At 37.4% G+C, this 20,653-nt stretch overlaps 1 protein-coding gene across 1 annotated transcript; it reads right to left on the bottom strand.

The window, feature by feature from the left end:
- Positions 1-1,200: 1,200 nt before the first annotated feature.
- On the bottom strand, positions 1,201-13,938 carry DYNAP (dynactin associated protein). Its single transcript, XM_027118393.1, has 3 exons — positions 13,861-13,938; positions 4,472-4,636; positions 1,201-1,924 (listed from the first exon to the last, which is right to left on the bottom strand). The coding sequence occupies exons 1-3, from the start codon at positions 13,936-13,938 to the stop codon at positions 1,268-1,270; spliced, it is 900 nt and encodes a 299-aa protein (XP_026974194.1). The 3' UTR covers positions 1,201-1,267.
- Positions 13,939-20,653: the final 6,715 nt, after the last annotated feature.

Here is a 20,653-nt window from a genome sequence, read left to right as displayed (position 1 = left end):
ATTCAGCATCCTTTGTTTATAGGTAAAATTAACACCAACAAATGGAATTGACTTTTGTTAGTGCTTTAAAGAATATTTACTGATTTATATCAATCTCACTAACATCAAAGATACAGGTCACAATGCCCTTCTGAATTCACTGCTTCAAGTAGCGGTTATCAGTCCTGTTTGCACACTTTTTGAAAAATATAGATTTCTGGATCATCCTTGAGGATTCTGATTCAGTAGGACTGCAGTAGAGTGCGTGTACCATCAACATTGATTTAAACCTGTGAATTACCAAGAATTCTAAGTAACAGAATCCAAATTTGTAAGTTTATTACTCTCAGCATTGCTATTTTCTTTTTCTGAATTTTCTCTGGTATTTCAGCAGATAGCAGGCATAAGTAAATATTTATCGGAAGTATTTAATTGAATGCCTTTATAAGATTACTGCAAAAAGTAGTAGAAAACAAAATTATTAATTGAAAATAGTGATAACACATTTAAAATTTTACTTATATATCAAAATGATTTAAAGAGAAAATGAAATGAAAATAATGTTGGCACAATCTAAAAAGAAGATGTGGTAATATGTAAATCTACTTAAAACACCCTTACCACATGGAATGTATTTTCCTTATTACATATGGAATTAGTGTATTAGAGACTACAACTTTATAATAATAAAAGACTGTAATCACATTTGGTAACTTTCTATTTAATCGTAACAGCTTTCCAGCATAAGTAAATGGATTGGATTTACTTTGTATGAAAATTGTATTATCAAAAACCTCACAAAGTAGAGACTATCCACATTAAATGGTCAGGTCTAATATACGGTACTGTTACATCTAAATGTTGTTTTATGGATGAATTCACTATCATTTTAGTGTTAGTTGAATTGGTCATTAAGTAATCTTGTTTTAGAAGTGGTTATTTTGGTCACTGTAGCTTTATGCTGGCAGTTACTGACATTGGAATCACCCATGGTACTAATAGTAGTTGTGCTAGTTGGTTCAGCTGAAGTGGTGGCAACTGTGGTAGTCATACTCTCAGTAGAAGTGGTGGAAGCAGTTTTGTCTGTTGTGGTCGTACCCTCAGTGGTAGTGCTGGCCGTTGTTGTGGTAGTTGGTTGAGTTGTGGTGGTGGCCACTGTGGTAGTCGTGGTCTCAGTAGAAGGGGGAGAATCAGTTGTGTCTGTTGTGGTTGTACCCTCAGTGGTAGTGCCGGCCATTGTTGTGGTAGTTGGTTGAGGTGTGGTGGTGGCCACTGTGGTAGTTGTAGTCTAAGTAGAAGTGGAAGAATCAGTTGTGTCTGTTGTGGTTTCAGCCTCAGTGGTAGTGCCGGCCGTTGTCATGGTAGTTGGTTGAGGTGTGGTGGTGGCCACTGTGGTAGTTGTAGTTGAAGTAGAAGTGGAAGAATCAGTTGTGTCTGTTGTGGTTTCAGCCTCAGTGGTAGTGCCGGCCGTTGTCGTGGTAGTTGGTTGAGGTGTGGTGGTGGCAACTGTGGTAGTCATAGTCTCAGTAGAAGTAGTGGAAGCAGTGGTGGCTGTTTTGGTCGTACCCTCAGTTTTATCTGTGATCGTTTTTTCAGTTGAAGTGGTGTCTGTTGCAATTGTGGTTTCTGTGGAATCAGTGGTTGGTATACTTGTAGGTTCCGTTGAAGTGTGCTCAGTGATGGTAGTCATGGTACTGGATGTTGTGGTAGAATCTGTTGTGCTAGTGGCAACTGTAGTTTTGGAACTATCAGATGAGCTTGTTTCAGTCAATGAGATTGTCCCCTGGTTTTGAGTAAGTTGTATAAAAATGGGGGCATTATTATTTTTCCCATTATACACCAGAGACACTATGAGTACTCCAATTGCCACTGTTATCACAGAAGCTAAGAGACAAGCCAGGAATATCTTCCACAGAGACCAGCCACTAAACAAATTTCGTGTCACCTGAAAAGGATTTAAATATAATTACTGAAGTTGAAACCAAATGTTGCAAGAAAAATGTCATTTATAATCTTTTTATATATAGATTACTTCAGTGGAAGAATGTATAAACATAAAAAATACCTTAATAGACTGTAGTAATAAATATTGGCTCAAGTTTAATGTTTCATTTGGGAAAGGCTTGTTCTTTGTAATAGGAATAAAGGAATATCCACTGATCTGTCTGCTTTCTTTTCATATGTATTTAAAGCTAAAAGAAATACTAAATGTCATCTTAGAAACTGTTTATTCCTCCCACCATCAAATGAAGTATCTACACATGTGTGTCTGACTGCTGCATACAGAGATTTGAGGGACCCAAAATATCACCTGATAAAATCTTCTCCCTTCATTGGCCTATCAACTATCAGATTTGTGTCTGCTTTATAGCCTTCCATTTTAAATGCATTAATTAATGGCCTATCAAATATTCTAGCTAGGTGTTCATACAGGTTAGTAATGGCAGCATGAAAATCAGAGTTGAATACATTTGTTGAAATCCATCTTGTGCTGCCACCAGCTATTTTCACTGTGTAAGATGTTAACCTCTTTGATCTTATTTTTTCATCCATAAAAATCTATAAGATTAGAATAGGGATTAATGTCAGTAATATTACTTTGTAATATCTCTCTAATCTGTTATTGTAGAGGAAACATTGCATAGTATAAAACATGTAAGCCTTGAGACAAGAGAGTCTTGAATTTGAATTCCATACCATTAATATTCTGAGCAAGTTTCTTAACTTGCCTAATTCTCAACTTGCCTTGTATCAAAAGTGGGGATAATAATATCTACCTCCAAATGTTATTGAGAAAATTAGAATAAGAAACATCCTTCAAATTAGATTTTTGCAGAAGGCGGGGCTTTATAGTAATTAAGGGCATAGCCATTGGAATCTAACAGATTTAGGTTTAAATTTTAAATCCACCTTTTACTAGATAGATGGTGGTATGTGGAAATTTGCCATGTCTTGCAAAGCCTCAATTCCCTTGCATGGATAATATCACCTATTTAATAAAGCTAAACAGTAAATAAGGAAACAGAATGAATAACGTTGTCCTAGCACTTTCTAAGTACTCAAAAAACATTTGATTTCACTAATTAGCTCATTCTTATCTATTTTCTTATGACTGAAAACAATCACTAAAGGAAACAAAGAGCACATATGTCATTGGAGCATGTAGGGTAACTCTTCAATTTTCCAAAATAGTGGACACTGTCTCAGACAATAAACCACAATTTGGGTGTTGAGGGTGACACCCACTAGGCAAACAGAAGCAGTTCAAGGGCATTGGGTACCAAGGCTAAGGGAATTTGTGGCACCAACTAAGAGAGCCCAGTGACTAATGGCGCCTCCTGCCCCATGTCATCTAGGCCTTAGAAAGGAAATCAAAGGGGGAGGAGAGGAACGATGATACTCACACCTCCGAGGAAAATTACCCTCATTTTTTGTTTGAATTTTTAAAAAGAGGAGCAAGATTAATAAAAACTCATCTTAACCTAACCTGAGACCTGTGCTCAAGTGCTATTACTGCTACTATCTAGATGTGTGAATTCTTACAAACAATCTAAACTTCCTAGACCGCGATGTTGTCCATCTGTGGCTAAGTAAAGGCATCTAAAATAACTTTCAGCTCTCTGATTGGTCTGGTTTGTTTGAGGTCATCAGAGATATATTCTCTAAATAATTCTATCAAAATCCTTCTTCCACAGTGTTTCTTGTCATTAAGAGTTTATCCTCTCTTCTCTTATCAAACTCTTTCCAAACTGTCTCTATAGCAGGATTAATCAGAGGAGGGGTGTAGTCCAGGACCAGAAGAATCGAACCAAACTGCCAGGCATCAGTAGCAATCAGTCAAAATCAAGTTTTCACCTGGAGTAGGGGGTGGAATGGAGGAAAGACTTGGAGATCAGGTCTCAAGGTGAAGAAAACAGAATGATGAGAAACAGCGTAAAGAACACCGGAAATCTGCTTCCAGGCACCAAACCAAGGCAAGGCTAAATATTGTCTAAGTCAAGGTTGAAAACACACGAGATCAGAAACAGGAGGCTAACAGAAGGCCCACAGTTATGCTCAGAAGCAGGAAGGGAAGGAGAGTGAGCCAGATCACCCACAGACTAGGGCCCCAGGGCTTTAACACATGACTTCACCTTCCACTGAGCAAGGGTTACAGTGTCATTCACTGTCAATGCATTTGCTGTCATCAGCTACTTGGTCCTCCAAAAAAAGGAACCCAAAACTTTGCTTTTTTTTTTGATGCTTATATATTTTCCCTAAACTTTATAGGTGTTTTTTCTTTCCATCAAGATCATTAGCTCCTTAAATTAAGAGTCCCATAAATCTACCTCTTCTGCATTCCCTCTCAGTGATTTGACATGTTCAAAGGATGCTGTAGATTTTCAAAAGAACAATGTTAATTGATTGAATGTTTTTCTCTAATATTAGATCAAAAACACTTCCATGTGGATTACATCATAACCCAGAGAAACAGTGTCACCCCAGACATTACCTGAAAATGTTGGGATTCTCTGTTTGGAAAATTTGGAAGTCCAAGGGTCCCTCTGTTGATGCAGATGTCATTTAAATTGGGACCAGCATCACCAGTTACATCAATTGATGTTGCAAACTTACAGGCTGAACTCTGAGCTTCATCGTTTCCAAGGTTCGGGAATGGCTGTGTACAGAAAAGAATGGGAGAAAAATAAGATGCTATTGTATTTTGTGTCTAAAGTAATACAATTCGGACAAATATAAATTAGATTATGTCATATTATGGCTTATTTGATCAAATAAGATCATTTGAAACCTGAGGAATAAATAAATACATTTATTATATTTCTTCTCAAAATAAGAAAATCTAACTAGGTCATCATAAATTACATTTGATTATTTTATATAATTATTCACATTAAAATTCAGACATTATCTTTTACCTTCATCATATTTAAAGGATTTGTTAAATATCATTATGTGGCAAGCTGATGTAGAGAGATATTTTTAAAAGTCCCATAATAGGATGTGGAGAAAAGGGAACACTCCTACTCTGCTGGTGGGAATGTAAATTGGTGCAGCCACTGTGGAAAATAGTATGGAGGATTCTCAAAAAACTAAAAATAGAATTATCATATGACCCAGCAATTCCACTCCTGGGAATATAATTGAAAAAAACAAAAACACTAATTCAAAGAGATATGTGCACCCCAATGTTCATAGCAGCATTATTTACAATTGCCAAAGTATGGAAGCAACCTAAGTGTTCATCAACAGATGAATGGATAAAGAAGATGTGATATATATCTACAGTGGAATCCTACTCAGCCATAAAGAAGAATGACTTCTTGCCATTTGCAGCAACATGGATGGAGTTGGAGTGCATTATGCTAAGTGAAATAAGTCAGACAGAGAAAGACAAATACTATAAAATAAAAAATACAACAAACTAGTGAATAAAACAGAAAAGAAGCAGACTCACAAATACAGAGAACAAACTATTGATTACCAGTGGGGAGAGGAAAGGGGGAGGAGGATGGGTGGGGAAAGGGTTATTATGAGAATATATAAAATCATATGTATGAAACTTCTGAAAATTGTAAAGAACTATAGAATTTAAAGAATCTTTTATTCAATAAAAAAAATTACATACTTCTGTGTAATTCTACATGGCCATAAATTTGTGTGCTTCAGCTAGTATGGAATAATAAATTTCTTTCCAGAAAAAAATTTTTTTAATAAAATAGAATTTAAAAGTCCCAAAATGAAAATTCTAGAGACTTCAAGGCTTATAAAGAACAACACTTTGTGGTCTTATTCATAATGAGAAAATCAAATCTAAAGAGGTGAAGTGAGAGTCTAGGTATAGTAAATTGCAATAGGACACTTCTCCCACTGCAGTCAATCAATCAAACAATCAATAAAATTGAAGGGCTTTCAAAGAAGTGAAAATCAGATTACTTAAAATTTAAAAGAAGAAAGAGCTTTTCCAAAGTGATCTAATAATCATAGGCCATTTTATTTTCTGGGAGCATTTGTTGATTCTGAGTATGAGTTGAGGTTCTGACTAACAAAAGAGTCAGCAAGACTTTTGCTGTTCATGTGAGTCTGGCATAACAGACTGGAAAATAGGGGATCCCCAAACACAAGGCCTTTGTAATGTTCTGGAATAGCTCAGGAGGCTGGAAGTCAGGATGGAAAGGCAGAGTAAAGTCTTTGGCAGTATCATAGTGATTAGGAGATAAAATCCTGCTATCAGAAAGGGACTTAAACACAAGACTGGTTTCCCCCTAAGGACATTTGCCATACTTTGAGGCTGCCTGGCATAGGATGTTAAAGAGCTGACCTTGAAATCTCTGAAGGTCAATCTCTGAAGAATATACATACAAACATTATAAACAAAATAATAGTAAATTAAATCCAAAAATATATCAAAATGGTAAAAACTCATAACCAAGAGAGGTCTACCCAGCTACCTAAACTAACTTAGAATGAAAGTTAGTTTAACATTCAAAACAGCTAATATAATTCACCACATTAACAGAAATAAAGGAGAAAAACACATGTGAATATATCAAAAAAATGCAGAAAGACTTCTGGCAAAATTCAACAACCATCTGTGATAAAATTTCTGAGCAAACCAGTAATAGAAGAGATTTTCCATAATCTGATAAAGGATAGCTCCATAAAACCTAAGCTAACATCATAATTAATGGTGAAATATTTCATGTTTCCCCCTGAATTTGGGAACAACACAAAATGTTCACTTTCACCACTTCCATTCAACATTACATTGGAGGTTGTAGCCAGTGCATTGTTAGAAAAACAAAAATAAAGTTATAAAATATGAAAAAACAAAGACATGATTGGGTTTATAGAAAATCCAAAAGAGGGTCCAAGATGGCAGAGAAGAAGGACGTACTCTCACTCCCTCTTGAGAGAACACCAGAATCACAACTAACTGCTGAACAATCATCGACAGGAAGACACTGGAACTCACCAAAAAAGATACCCCATATCCAAAGACAAAGGAGAAGCAACAGTGAGATGGTAGGAGGGGTGCAATCATAATAAAATCAAATCCCATAACTGCTGGGTGGGTGACTCACAAACTAGAGAACACTTATACCACAGAAGTCCACCCACTGGATTGAAGTTGTGAGCCCCACGTCAGGCTTCCAAACATGGGGGTCTGGTAACAGGAGTAGGAATTCCTAGAGAATCAGACTTTGAAGGCTAGCGGAATTTGATTGCAGGACTTCGACAGGACAGGGGGAAACAGAGACTCCACTCCTGGAGGGCACACACAAAGTAGTGTGTGCATCGGGACCCAGGGGAAGGAGCAGTGACCCCAGGGGAGACTGAACCAGATCTACCTGCTAGTGTTGGAGGATGTTCTGCAGAGGCAGTGGTGGCTCTGTCTCACCGTGAGGACAAGAACACTGGCAGCAGAAGTTCTGGGAAGTATTCCTTGCCCTAAGCCCTCCCAGACTCCACCATTAGCTCCACCAAAGAGCCCAGGTAGGCTCCCATGTTGGGTTGCTTCAGGCCAAACCACCAACAGGGAGGGGACACAGCCCCAGCCAAAAGCAGTCAAGTGGATTAAAGTTTTACCGAACTCTGCCCACCAGAGCAACAGTCAGCTCTACCCACCACCAGTCCCTCCCATCACAAAACTTGCACAAGCCTCTTAAATAAACTCATCCCCCAGAGGGCAGACAACAGAAGCAAGAAGAACTACAATCCTGCAGCCTGTGGAACAAAAAACATGTTCACAGAAAAATAGACAAGATGAAAAGGCAGAGGGTTATGTACCAGATGAAGGAACAAGATAAAACCCCCCAAAAAACAACTGAATGATGTGGAGATAGGCAACCTTCCAGAAAAAGAATTCAGAATAATGACAGTGGAGATGATCCAGGACCTCGGGAAAAGAATGGAGGCAAAGATCGAGAAGATGCAAGAAATGTTTAACAAAGATCTAGAAGAATTAAACAACAAACAAACAGAGTTGAACAATACAATAACTGATATGAAAAATACACTAGAAGGAATCAATAGCAGAATAACTGAAGCAGAAGAACGGAAAAGTGACCTGGAAGACAGAATGGTGGAATTCACTGCTGTGGAACAGAATAAAGAAAAAAAAAGAAAAGAAATGAAGACAGCCTAAGAGACCTCTGGGACAACATTAAATGCAACAACGTTCACACTATAGGGGTCCCAGAAGGAGAAGAGAGAAAGGACCCGAGAAAATATTTGAAGAGATTATAGTCGAACCCTTCCCTAACACGGGAAAGGAAATAGCCACCCAAGTCCAGGAAGTGCAGAGAGTCCCATACAGGATAAAACCAAGGAGAAACACACCAAGACACATACTAATCAAATTGGCAAAAATTAAAGACAAAGAAAAATTATTGAAAGCAGCAAGGAAAAAATGACAAATTACAAGGGAACTCCCAGAAGGTTAACAGCTGATTTCTCACCAGAAACTCTACAATCCAGAAGGGAGTGGCAAGATGTAATTAAAATGATGAAAGGGAAGAACCCACAACCAAGATTACTCTATCCAGCAAGGAACTCACTCAGATTCAGTGGAGAAATCAAAAGCTTTGCAGACAAGCAAAAGCTAAGAGAATTCAGCACCACCAAACCAGCTCTACAACAAATGCTAAAGGAACTTCTCTAAGTGGGAAACACAAGAGAAGAAAAGTACGTACAAAAACAAACCCAAAACAATTAAGAAAATGGTCATAGGAACATACATATCGATAATTACCTTAAACGTGAATGGATTACATACTCCAAACAAAAGACACAGGCTTGCTGAATGGATGCAAAAACAAGACCCATACATATGCTGTCTACAAGAGACCCAATTCAGACCTAGGGACACATACAGACCGAAAGTGAGGGGATGGAAAAAGATATTCCCTGCAAATGGAAATCAAAAGAAACCTGGAGTAGCAATACTCATATCAGATAAACTAGACTTTAAAATAAAGAATGTTACTAGAGACAAGGAAGGACACTACATAATGATCAAGGGATCAATCCAAGAAGAAGATATAATTATAAATATATATGCACCCGATATAGGAGCACCTCAATACATAAGGCAACTGCCAACAGCTATAAAAGAGGAAATTGACAGTAACACAATAATAGTGGGGGACTTTAACACCTCACTTACACCAATGGACAGATCATACAAACAGAAAATTAATAAGGAAACACAAGCTTCAAATGACACAATACACCAGGTAGATTTAATTGATATTCATAGGACATTCCATCCAAAAACAGCAGATTACACTTTCTTCTCAAGTGCACATGGAATATTCTCCAGCATAGATCATATCTTGGGTCACAAATCAAGACTCAGGAAACTTAAGAAAACTGAAATCATATCAAGCATCTTTTCTGACCACAACGCTATGAGATTAGAAATCAATTACAGGAAAAAAAAAAACCGTAAAAAACACAAACACATGGAGGCTAAACAAAACATTACTAAATAACCAAGAGATCACTGAAAAAATCAAAGAGAAAATCAAAAAATACCTAGTAACAAATGACAATGAAAACACAATGATCCAAAACCTATGGGATGCAGCAAAAGCAGTTCTAAGAGGGAAGTTTATAGCAATACAAGCCTATCTCAAGAAACAAGAAAAATCTCAAATAAACAATCTAACCTTACACCTAAAGGAACTAGAGAAAGAAGAATAAGCAAAACCCAGAGTTAGCAGAAGGAAAGAACTCATAAAGATCAGAGCAGAAATAAATGAAATAGAAACAAAGAAAACAATAGCAAAGATCAATAAAACTAAAAGATGGTTCTTTGAGAAGATAAACAAAATTGAGAAACCATTAGCCAGACTCATCAAGAAAAAGAGGGAGAGGACTCAAATAAATAAAATTAGAAATGAAAAAGGAGATGTTACAACAGACACCGCAGAAATACAAAGCATCCTAAGAGACTACTACAAGAAACTCTATGCCAATAAAATGGACAACCTGGAAAAAATAGACAAATTCTTACAAATGTATAACCTACCAAGACTGAAGCAGGAAGAAATAGAAAATATGAACAGACCAATCACAAGTAATGAAATTGAAACTGTGATTAAAATCTTCCAACAAACAAAAGACCAGGAACAGATGGCTTCACAGGTGAATTCTATCAAACATTTAGAGAAGAGCTAACACCCATCCTTCTCAAACTCTTCCAAAAAATTGCAGAGGGGGGAATACTCTCAAACTCATTCTATGAGGCCACCATCACCCTGATAACAAAACCAGACAAAGATACTACAAAAAAAGAAAATTACAGACCAGTATCACTGATGAATATAGATGCAAAAGTCCTCAACAAAGTACTAGCAAACAGAATCCAACAACACATTAAAAGGATCATACACAATGATCAAGTGGGATTTATCCCAGGGATGCAAGGATTCTTCAGTATACACAAATCAATCAATGTGATAACACCATATTAACACATTGAAGAAGAAAAACCATATGATCATCTCAATAGATGCAGAAAAAGCTTTTGACAAAGTTAAACACCCATTTATGACAAAAAGTCTCCAGAAAGTGGGCACAGAGGGAACCTACCTCAACATAATAAAGGCCATATATGACAAACCCACAGCAAACATCATTCTCAATGGTGAAAAATTGAAAGCATTTCCTCTAAGATCAGGAAAAAGAAAAGGAAGTCCACTCTCACCACTATTATTCAACATAGTTTTGGAAGTCCTAGCCATGGCAATCAGAGAAAAAGAAATAAAAGGAATAGAAATTGGAAAAGAAGAAGTAAAACTGTCACTGTTTGCAGATGACATGATACTATACATAGAGAATCCTAAAGATGCTACCAGAAAACTATTAGAGCTAATCAATGAATTTGGTAGAGTTGCAGGATACAAAATTAATGCACAGAAATCTCTTGCATTCCTATACACTAATGATGAAAAAATTAAGGAAATACTCCCATTTACCATTGCAACAAAAAGAATAAAATACCTAGGAATAAACCTACGTAGGGAGACAAAAGGTCTGTATGCAGAAAACTGTAAGACACTGATGAAAGAAATTAAAGATTATACCAACAGATGTAGAGATATACCATGTTCTTGGATTGGAAGAATCAACATTGTGAAAATGACTATACTACCCAAAGCAATCTACAGATTCAATGCAATCCCCATCAAATTACCAATGGCAGTTTATACGGAACTAGAACAAAAAATTTTAAATTTGTATGGAGATAAAAAAGACCCTGAATAGCTAGAGCAGTCTTGAGGGAAAAAACCGGACCTGGAGGAATCAGACTCCCTCACTTCAGACTATACTACAAAGCTACAGTAATCAAGACAATATGGTACTGGCACAAAAACAGAAACATAGATCGATGGAAAAAGATAGAAAGCCGGAGATAAATGCACGCACCTATGGTCAACTAATCTATGACAAAGGAGGCAAGGACATATAATGGAGAAAAGACAGTCTCTTCAATAAGTGGTGCTGGGAGAACTGGACAGCTACATGTAAAAAAATAAAATTAGAACACTACCTAACACCATACACAAAAATAAACTCAAACTGGTTTAGAGACCTAACTGTAAGACTGGACACTATAAAACTCTTAGAGGAAAACATAGGAAGAACACTCTTTGACATAAATCACAACAAGATCTTTTTTGACCCGTCTCCTAGAGTAATGGAAATAAAAACAAAAATAAACAAATGGGACCTAATGAAACTTAAAAGCTTTTGCACAGCAAAGGAAACCATAAACAAGACGAAAAGAAAACCCTCAAAATGGGAGAAAATATTTGCAAACGAATCAATGGAGAAAGGATTAATCTCCAAAATATATAAAGAGCTCATGCAGGTCAATATTAAAGAAACAAACAACCCAATCCAAAATGGGCAGAAGACTTAAATAGACATTTTCCAAAGAAGACATATAGATGGCCAGGAAGCACATGAAAAGCTGCTCAACATCACTAATTATTAGAGAAATGCAAATCAAAACTACAGTGAGGTATCACCTCACACCAGTTAGAATGGGCATCATCAGAAAATCTACAAACAACGAATGCTGGAGAGGGTGTGGAGAAAAGGGAACCCTCTTGCACTGTTGGTGGGAATGTAAACTGATACAGCCACTATGGAGAAGAGTATGGAAGTTCCTTAAAAAACTAAAAATAGAATTACCATATGACCCACCAATCCCACTACTGGGCATATACCCAGAGAAAACCATAATTCAGTAAGACACATGCATCCCAATGTTCATTGCAGCACTATTTACAATAGCCAGGTCATGGAAGCAACCTAAATGTCCATCGACAGACGAATGGATAAAGAAGATGTGGTACATATATACAATGGAATATTACTCAGCCATAAAAAGGAACGAAATTGGGTCATTTGTAGCGACGTGGATGGATCTAGAGACTGTCATACAGAGTGAAGTAAGTCAGAAAGAGAAAAACAAATATTGTATATTAAATCATATATGTGGAACCTAGAAAAATGGTACAGATGAACCGGTTTTCAGGGCAGAAATTGAGACACAGATGTAGAGAACAAATGTATGGACACCAAGGGGGGAAAGCGGTGGCATGGTGGGGGCAGTGTGATGAATTGGGAGATTGGAATTGACATGTATACACTAATATGTATTAAATGGATAACTAATAAGAACCTGCTGTATAGAAAAATAAATTAATTAATATTCAAAAATTCAAAAAAAATCCAAAAGAATCTATAAACAGAATGTTAGAATAAGTGAATTAATGAGATCACTGAATACAGATAAATATAAAAAAATTTAAAAAGTTGGAGCTATGAGTATGAATTCATGTTTAGCTTAATATAAATGCAGATGATTGCATATAGAAATATTTATAGATGCATGTGTATACACTGGTTAATATACACACATATTTCCTTGCTTTGTCAGCTGAGAGGACCTAGAAGCAACAACACACTAGCAGGAACAAGTACCCAGACATTGGTTTCTGATACCATTCTCTAGCGAAAGGAACCAAGGATCCTTGGAGAAATGGCTGATTATAGGGCTGGGTGTGGAAATATACAAGATGAGCCTGGAGCATCTTGTAGCACCAGAGATTAAGGAAATCCTCCATGCTTCACCAAAAAATAATAATAATAATAACAATGATAGAGGTATGCCAGTATGTCAAAGTGACACAGAAACCAGCTGAAAGAGCTCTCAATAGCCAAATCTATAACAATTGGAGCAAAAAACTTAAAGTAGTATTGGATTATAACCCAAAGTATAAAATAAACATCTGGGAGTCAATACTGATATAAATGATTAAACAAATAAGTGAATGAGGAGGAAGAGGTAAATCTCCTATGCAGAAGAATCCCAAATGATTGACATAGATACTACACTCTCACGGAACATAACTCCCCACTCTCTAAGAGTGGGCTAAGCACAGCAACTTCCAAAGAATATAGTTTGGAAAGGGACGAGTGGAGAACAACTTTAAGAACCTTGTTAAGTATTACCTCATCCAAGTGATCAAAGTCAACATCAACAATAATAAATCATGTTAATAATAGGTACTGTTGGGCTTCCCTGGTGGCGCAGTGGTTGAGAGTCCGCCTGCCGATGCAGGGGATGCAGGTTCGTGCCCCGGTCTGGGAGGATCCCACATGCCGCGGAGCAGCTGGGCGCCATGGCCGCTGAGCCTGCGCGCCCGGAGCCTGTGCTCCGCAACGGGAGAGGCCACAGCAGTGAGAGGCCCGCGTACTACACACACACAAAAAAATTGCTTTTTGGGAAGAACCATGTTGTAATAAAAAAAAAAATCAGAGTTGTATTATTATTGAAAACAAGACTGAACTATCAGAACATACCACGGTGGTGCCACCAATACTCATCGGCTGGTTTCCAGACTGTTCCATCACTACGTATTTCCCACATTTTCTGTCCATTCTTGAAGCACAAGCTTAACTCCAGAAATGTTCTTCAGCCTGTTCATTGCTCTTTATACCTGCAAACTTGAGAGATAATTGAGTTGATTAATATCCACTATGAGACATCACTGCTAGTGTGGATTAGACTAAATAATAATTATTCTTTATGTGGGATCCACCTTAGAGGAAGAAGTGGGTGTTAAGAAATTACATGAGGATATAAGAAAACCAATCCCACCTCTGTGATGACACCCTCAATACTATGCCACCAGGCAGCTTCCTGGTAGAATGAAACTGCAATTATACAATTCTTCCTTCTCTCTCCTATCACATCATTTCACAGAACTCTTCCTTCTGACTTCAGGAACAGCTCAAGATAGAATTCTGAAATACGTGAATGTTGCTGTTGCTTCTTTTCCAAATAGACAGGAACATCTTTCCGCTCTTACTGGCAACAACCTTTAGGCACACATGACCCTCTGCTCATCAAGTCTTGACCTTCTTGGGTTCCTCCTCACCTTTAAAACTTTTCCAATCTATTCTTTTTCTCTGCTTCTAGAAAATGTTAATCTAACTGGATTTATACTTCTGGAAAAAAATACTACAACTTGGCTTACATGTCTCCAAGCCCCAGACTGATACAGACGGTTAATCTGATAAACAAATCTCTGTGAATATATTCACCAAGATCCCCTTCTCTTCGTTTTTTGTGAGATCTATTTGGCATAGTTACCCAGAAGATTACTTCTGATTTTGCTTACAGTTTAGTAACAAGACACTTGGGCAGGTGGGGCTTTTCTAACTTCTGAAAATTATACTCAAAAGCAAAGGACTTTTTTCTTATCTGTAGATATATCTTTGGAGGGATCTAAAAGACAATTGACAAGGGTTAAGAAATCATTTTTTTTAAGGAATCATTTTTAACCTCAAATAAAAAGTTATCAATCAGCTCCCAACACACGTACCCAAGGAATCCCAAATAAAACTGGTATAGAAAATTATTTATGAAGAATGGTGCTTAAATAACCTAAAAGTTTTTAAATATCTCTTCAATTTGTAATTAGTCTATAGTTAATTTATTACAAATGAAGCAACAAAGACAAAATACTTACACTTTTTGTTGAAAATGTCTCATGTAGCACTTTTTAACTGGCCAGATATCTATCAGGTTTCAAAGATAAGAATTACCTGATAATAGAGCTGCAAGAGGGCTGGGAGTTAACTCTTGGAGTTAACTCAGCCTTGTCATTTTAAGATTGAGGGAATTTGTGTCCAAAGAGGGGAAGCGATAAAATCAGCTGGATGGTAGAACTCAGTTTCCTTTCAGTCTAATACCGTCTCTATAATTAGCTTATTAACAGTGACTTTGTAGAAAGATGGACAACCTAGTAGGAAGTCAAGCAAATGTCTTTTGAAAACAAAGTGAAACAAAGATATCAAAGACCTGGATTTGGAAAAGATCCTAGATATGATGCCTGAAGCCATCTGAGACTTACTGAACTTTCAGGGGCAAAGTCTGGGAGCCTGACTTTTTGGCCAAATGTCAAGTAATCTTTATTCAAACATGTTTGAGAAATAGTTTGCTAACCAATGATCCCAAGCATGCACATGGAGTGTCTTCATATCTTTAGGGAATAAAATTGTGTGTGTAAAGAAACTACAATTTTCTCAAATTAAAAAAATGGGTAAGTTTTTAATTGCTTATTCCTTCAATAAGCATTACTGAGTCTCTGTTATACCCAAGCATTGTGCAAGAGGCTGAGTGCTCAATGGTGAATAAAAGAGTCAAGATTCCTGCTCTCTTGGAGTAGAGTAAAACGTATACTGAATTATGTCTTAAAATATTTTTTGATCATTTCTAAAGTTCTCTTATAGATGCATTCTTTAGCTAAAAGTTTCCATTGGAATCCATGGAAGCAAAGTAAAATGGCCTTTAGATCTAGAGAATAAAAAAGGTGTGAAAAAATTAGGGAAGGGATTTATTCTAGGAAAGAGTAAAAGACAACGCTTTACCCCTCCATAATGAAACTAAGGCAGTGAAACTATGGCTTCTGTGACAATATAAGTAGAGAGATCATGTAGTTTATCACTCCAAACCAAAATACTTCTGAGAGCAAAAGGAAGCAGTATTAATAATCTAATTTTACAGAGACAACACTATCCCATGTAAACCAGGACATGTGGTCACTTAGCAATAAAGAACCCATGTGAGTTAGGAGATTCACTAGTACTAACCATGACCACTGGATAAGTCAATGCATTTAAAAATTGATTCAATATCTCTAGTGAACAAATATTCGATTAGAATACATAGTTTACTTGGGCTTTAAAAAAATCTAGTATGGTGTTGCAGTACTAACACACACATATTTATATTCTGCCCTGGAGTTCCAGAACCCCTGAGAAGGTAAAATTCCAGAGTGTGTTATCATTAAGTCACTGACAAAATATCATCAAAGTCCCACCCTCATTGTCATTAGTTGATGAACTGTTTCAAGAGCCAAAGTAAATCGCTATGCACTTAAATCTTCAGCATAAATTTAGAACTTTATTTTCCCAAAGAATACTTTTTGTGCTTTTTTCACATCACAAACCAACAGCTAGAGAGGGGCACACCTGGATTACTACAACAGGCAAAGAAATACAGGCAACTCTCATTGGTATACTGAATATCTCCTAGAAAAGCTCTTTGATATCTGCATAATGTTGAGTCAAAAAAATGTGGAAGTCTGTATTAATTGAGAGTGGTTGATGGTCTTTTAACAACTGGTAATTTTTTTTTGGCCAAAGAATGCAGAGCCCGTTACACTGTCATCTGTTATAAAATGAACCACACTGTAGTCTTAAAGATTACAACAAAATTAATTTATTGATCAAGTCACCCACTTCAAATACTTCCATGACTGAAATTTCACCGTGATCTGATATTAATCGAAACACCGATTTCTTGGAAGGCTCTGAACCAAGATGGCGGACTAGAAGGACGTGCTCTCACTCTCTCTTGTGAGAACACCAGAATCACAACTAGTTGCTGGGCAATCATCGACAGAAAGACACTGTAACTCACCGAAAAAGATACCCAAAATCAAAAGACAAAGGAGAAGCCACAGTGAGACAGTAGGAGGGGCACAAGCAGAGTAGAATCAAATCCCATAACTGCTGGGTGGGTGACTCACAGACTGGAAGACACACACTGCAGTGAAGGCTCTGAGCCCCACGTCAGGCTTCCCAACCTGGAGGTCCGGCAACAGGAGGAGGAATTCCTAGAGAATCAGACTTTGAAGGCTTGAGGGATTTGATTGCAGGACTTTGACAGGACTGGTGGAAACAGAGACTCCACTCTTAGAGGGCACACATAAAGTAGTGTGCACATCGGGACCAAGGGGGATGAGCAGTGACCCCAGGGGAGACTGAACCAGACCTACATGCTAGTGTTGGAGGGTCTCCTGCAGAGGCGGGAGGTGCCTGTGGCTTCCCAGACACTGGCAGCAGAAGTTCTGGGAAGCACTCCTTGGCGTGAGCCCTCCTAGAGTCCACCATTAGCCCCAACAAAGAGCCCAGGTAGTATCCAGTGCTGGGTTGACTCAGGCCAAACAACCAACAGGGAGGGAACCCAGCCCCACCCATCAACAGTCAAGTGGATTAAAGTGCTACTGAGCTCTGCCCACCAGAGCAACAGCCAGCTCTACCCACCACCAGTCCCTCCCATCAGAGAACTTGCACAACCCTCTTAGATAGCCTCATCCACCAGAGGGCAGACAGCAGAAGCAAGAAGAACTACAATCCAGCAGGCTGTGGAACAAAAACCACATTCACAGAAAGATAGACAAGATGAAAAGGCAGGGGGCTATGTACCAGATGAAGGAACAAGATAAAACCCCAGAAAAACAACTAAATGAAGTGGAGATAGGCAACCTTCCAGAAAAAGAATTCAGAATAATGATAGTGAAGATGATCCAGTACCTCGGAAAAACAATGGAGGCAAAGATAGAGAAGATGAAACAAATGTTTAACAAAGATCTAGAAGAATTAAAGAACAAACAAACAGAGATGAACAGTACAATAACTGAAATGAAAACTATCCTAGAAGGAATCAATAGCAGAATAACTGAGGCAGAAGAACGGATAAGTGACCTGGAAGACAGAATGGTGGAATTCACTGCTGTGGAACAGAATAAAGAAAAAAAAAAAAAAGAAAAGAAATGAAGACAGCCTAAGAGACCTCTGGGATAACATTAAAAGCAACAACATTCACGTTATAGGGGTCCAAGAAGGAGAAGAGAGAGAGAAAGGACAAGAGAAAATATTTGAAGAGATTATAATTGAAAACTTCCCTAACATGGGAAAGGAAATGGCCACCCACGTCCAGGAAGCACAGAGAGTCCCATACAGCATAAACCAAAGGAGAAACACACTGAGACACATACTAATCAAATTGGAAAAAATTAAAGACAAAGAAAAATTATTGAAAGCAGCAAGGAAAAAATGACAAATTACAAGGGAACTCCCAGAAGGTTAACAGCTGATTTCTCACCAGAAACTCTACAAACCAGAAGGCAGTGGCAAGATGTAATTAAAATGATGAAAGGGAAGAACCCACAACGAAGATTACTCTATCCAGCAAGGAACTCATTCAGATTCAGTGGAGAAATCAAAAGCTTTGCAGACAAGCAAAAGCTAAGAGAATTCAGCACCACCAAACCAGCTCTACAACAAATGCTAAAGGAACTTCTCTAAGTGGGAAATACAAGAGAAGAAAAGGACCTACAAAAACAAACCCAAAACCATTAAGAAAATGGTCATAGGAAAATACATATCGATAATTACCTTAAACGTGAAGGGATTAAATGCTCCAACCAAAAGACACAGGCTTGCTGAATGGATGCAAAAACAAGACCCATATATATGCTGTCTACAAGAGACCCAATTCAGACCTAGGGACACATACAGACCGAAAGTGAGGGGATGGAAAAAAGATATTCCCTGCAAATGGAAATCAAAAGAAACCTGGAGTAGCAATACTCATATCAGATAAACTAGACTTTAAAATAAAGAATGTTACAAGAGACAAGGAAGGACACTACATAATGATCAAGGGATCAATCCAAGAAGAAGATATAAAAATTATAAATATATATGCACCCAACATAGGAGCACCTCAATACATAAGGCAACTGCCAACAGTTATAAAAGAAGAAATCGACAGTAGCACAATATTAGTGGGGGATTTAACACCTCACTTACACCAATGGACAGATCATCCATAATGAAAATAAATAAGGAAACACAAGCTTTAAGTGACACAATAGACCGGATAGATTTGATTGATATTTATATGACATTTCACCCCAAAACACCAGATTACACTTTCTTCTCAAGTGCCCATGGAACATTCTCCAGGATAGATCACATCTTGGGTCACAAATCAAGCCTCAGGAAATTTGGAATCATATCAAGCATCTTTTCTGACCATAAGCTAAGAGATTAGAAATGAATTACAGGGGGAAAAACGTAAAAAAAAACAAACACATGGAGGCTAAACAATACGTTACTAAATAACTAAGAGATCACTGAAGAAATCAAAGAGGAAATCAAAAAATACCTAGAGACAAATGACAATGAAAGCACGACGTTCCAAAACCGATGGGATGCAGCAAAAGCAGTTCTAAGAGGGAAGTTTATAGCTATACAAGCCTACCTCAAGAAAGAAGAAAAATCTCAAATAAGCAATCTAACCTTACAACTAAAGGAATCAGAGAAAGAAGGACAAACAAAACCCCAGGTTAGCAGAAGGAAAGAAATCATAAAGATCACAGCAGAAAAAAATGGAAAGAAACAAAGAAAATAATAGCAAAGATCAATAAAACTAAAAGCCGGTTCTTTGATAAGATAAACAAAATTGATGAACCATTAGAAAGAACGGAGAGGACTCAAATAAATAAAATTACTTTACTGTACAATAATCTGGAATGGAAGAAATCATGGGGCAAGTGAAATGAACCACCACTAACCACACCAAAGACTGGTCTTCATCCAAAGAAGGTGATGTTGTGTATAAGGTGGGATTGGAAGGGAGTCCTCTATTATGAGCTCCTTCCGGAAAACCAAACAATTAATTCCAACAAGTACTGCTCCCAATTAGACCAACTGAAAGTGGCACTCGACGAAAAGTGTCCAGAATTAGTCAACAGAAAACGCATAATCTTCCATCAGGATAATGCAAGACCACGTGTTTCTTTGATAACCAGGCAAAAACTGTTACAGCTTGGCTGGGAAGTTCTGATTCATCCGCTATATTCATCAGACATTGCACCTTCGGATTTCCATTTATTTCGGTCTTTATAAAATTCTCTAAATGGAAAATATTTCCATTCCCTGGAAGACCATATAAGGCACCTGGAACAGTTCTTTGTTCAAAAAGATAAAAAGTTTTGGGAAGATGGAATTATGAAGTTGCCTGAAAAATGGCAGAAGGTAGTGGAACAAAAGGGGGAATACATTGTCCAATAAAGTTTTTGGTGCACATGAAAAATGTGTCTTTTATTTTTACTTAAAAACCAAAGGCACTTTTTGGCCAACCCAATATTTCTCCTCTATCATTTCCATTTGCTAAACAAAGTTAATCAAAATGAAAGAAGATAAAACTTATCCAGACTTTTAAGAATATTTTATTTTCTGAATTAGATTTTCTAAGTTTTACATCAAAAATTTCCAATTAATAACTATATTCTTA

Source organism: Aethalodelphis obliquidens, unplaced genomic scaffold (assembly GCF_003676395.1).
Source record: "Aethalodelphis obliquidens isolate GAN/ISIS:26980383/991018 unplaced genomic scaffold, ASM367639v1 scaffold19, whole genome shotgun sequence".
Classification (NCBI taxonomy): Eukaryota; Metazoa; Chordata; class Mammalia; order Artiodactyla; family Delphinidae; genus Aethalodelphis; species Aethalodelphis obliquidens.
Note: the sequence above shows the minus strand (reverse complement) of the source record. Positions and strands in the feature narration are given on the sequence as shown.

Excerpts from the sequence above, each read along its gene's own strand:
- DYNAP (XM_027118393.1), bottom strand. The coding sequence starts at position 13,938 with ATGGACAGAAAATGTGGGAAATACGTAGTGATGGAACAGTCTGGAAAC. Across the intron at positions 4,637-13,860 it reads GTATTGGTGGCACCACCGTG|CCATTCCCGAACCTTGGAAA; the intron begins GTATGTTCTGAT and ends TTCTGTACACAG. Across the intron at positions 1,925-4,471 it reads GAGAATCCCAACATTTTCAG|GTGACACGAAATTTGTTTAG; the intron begins GTAATGTCTGGG and ends AATCCTTTTCAG.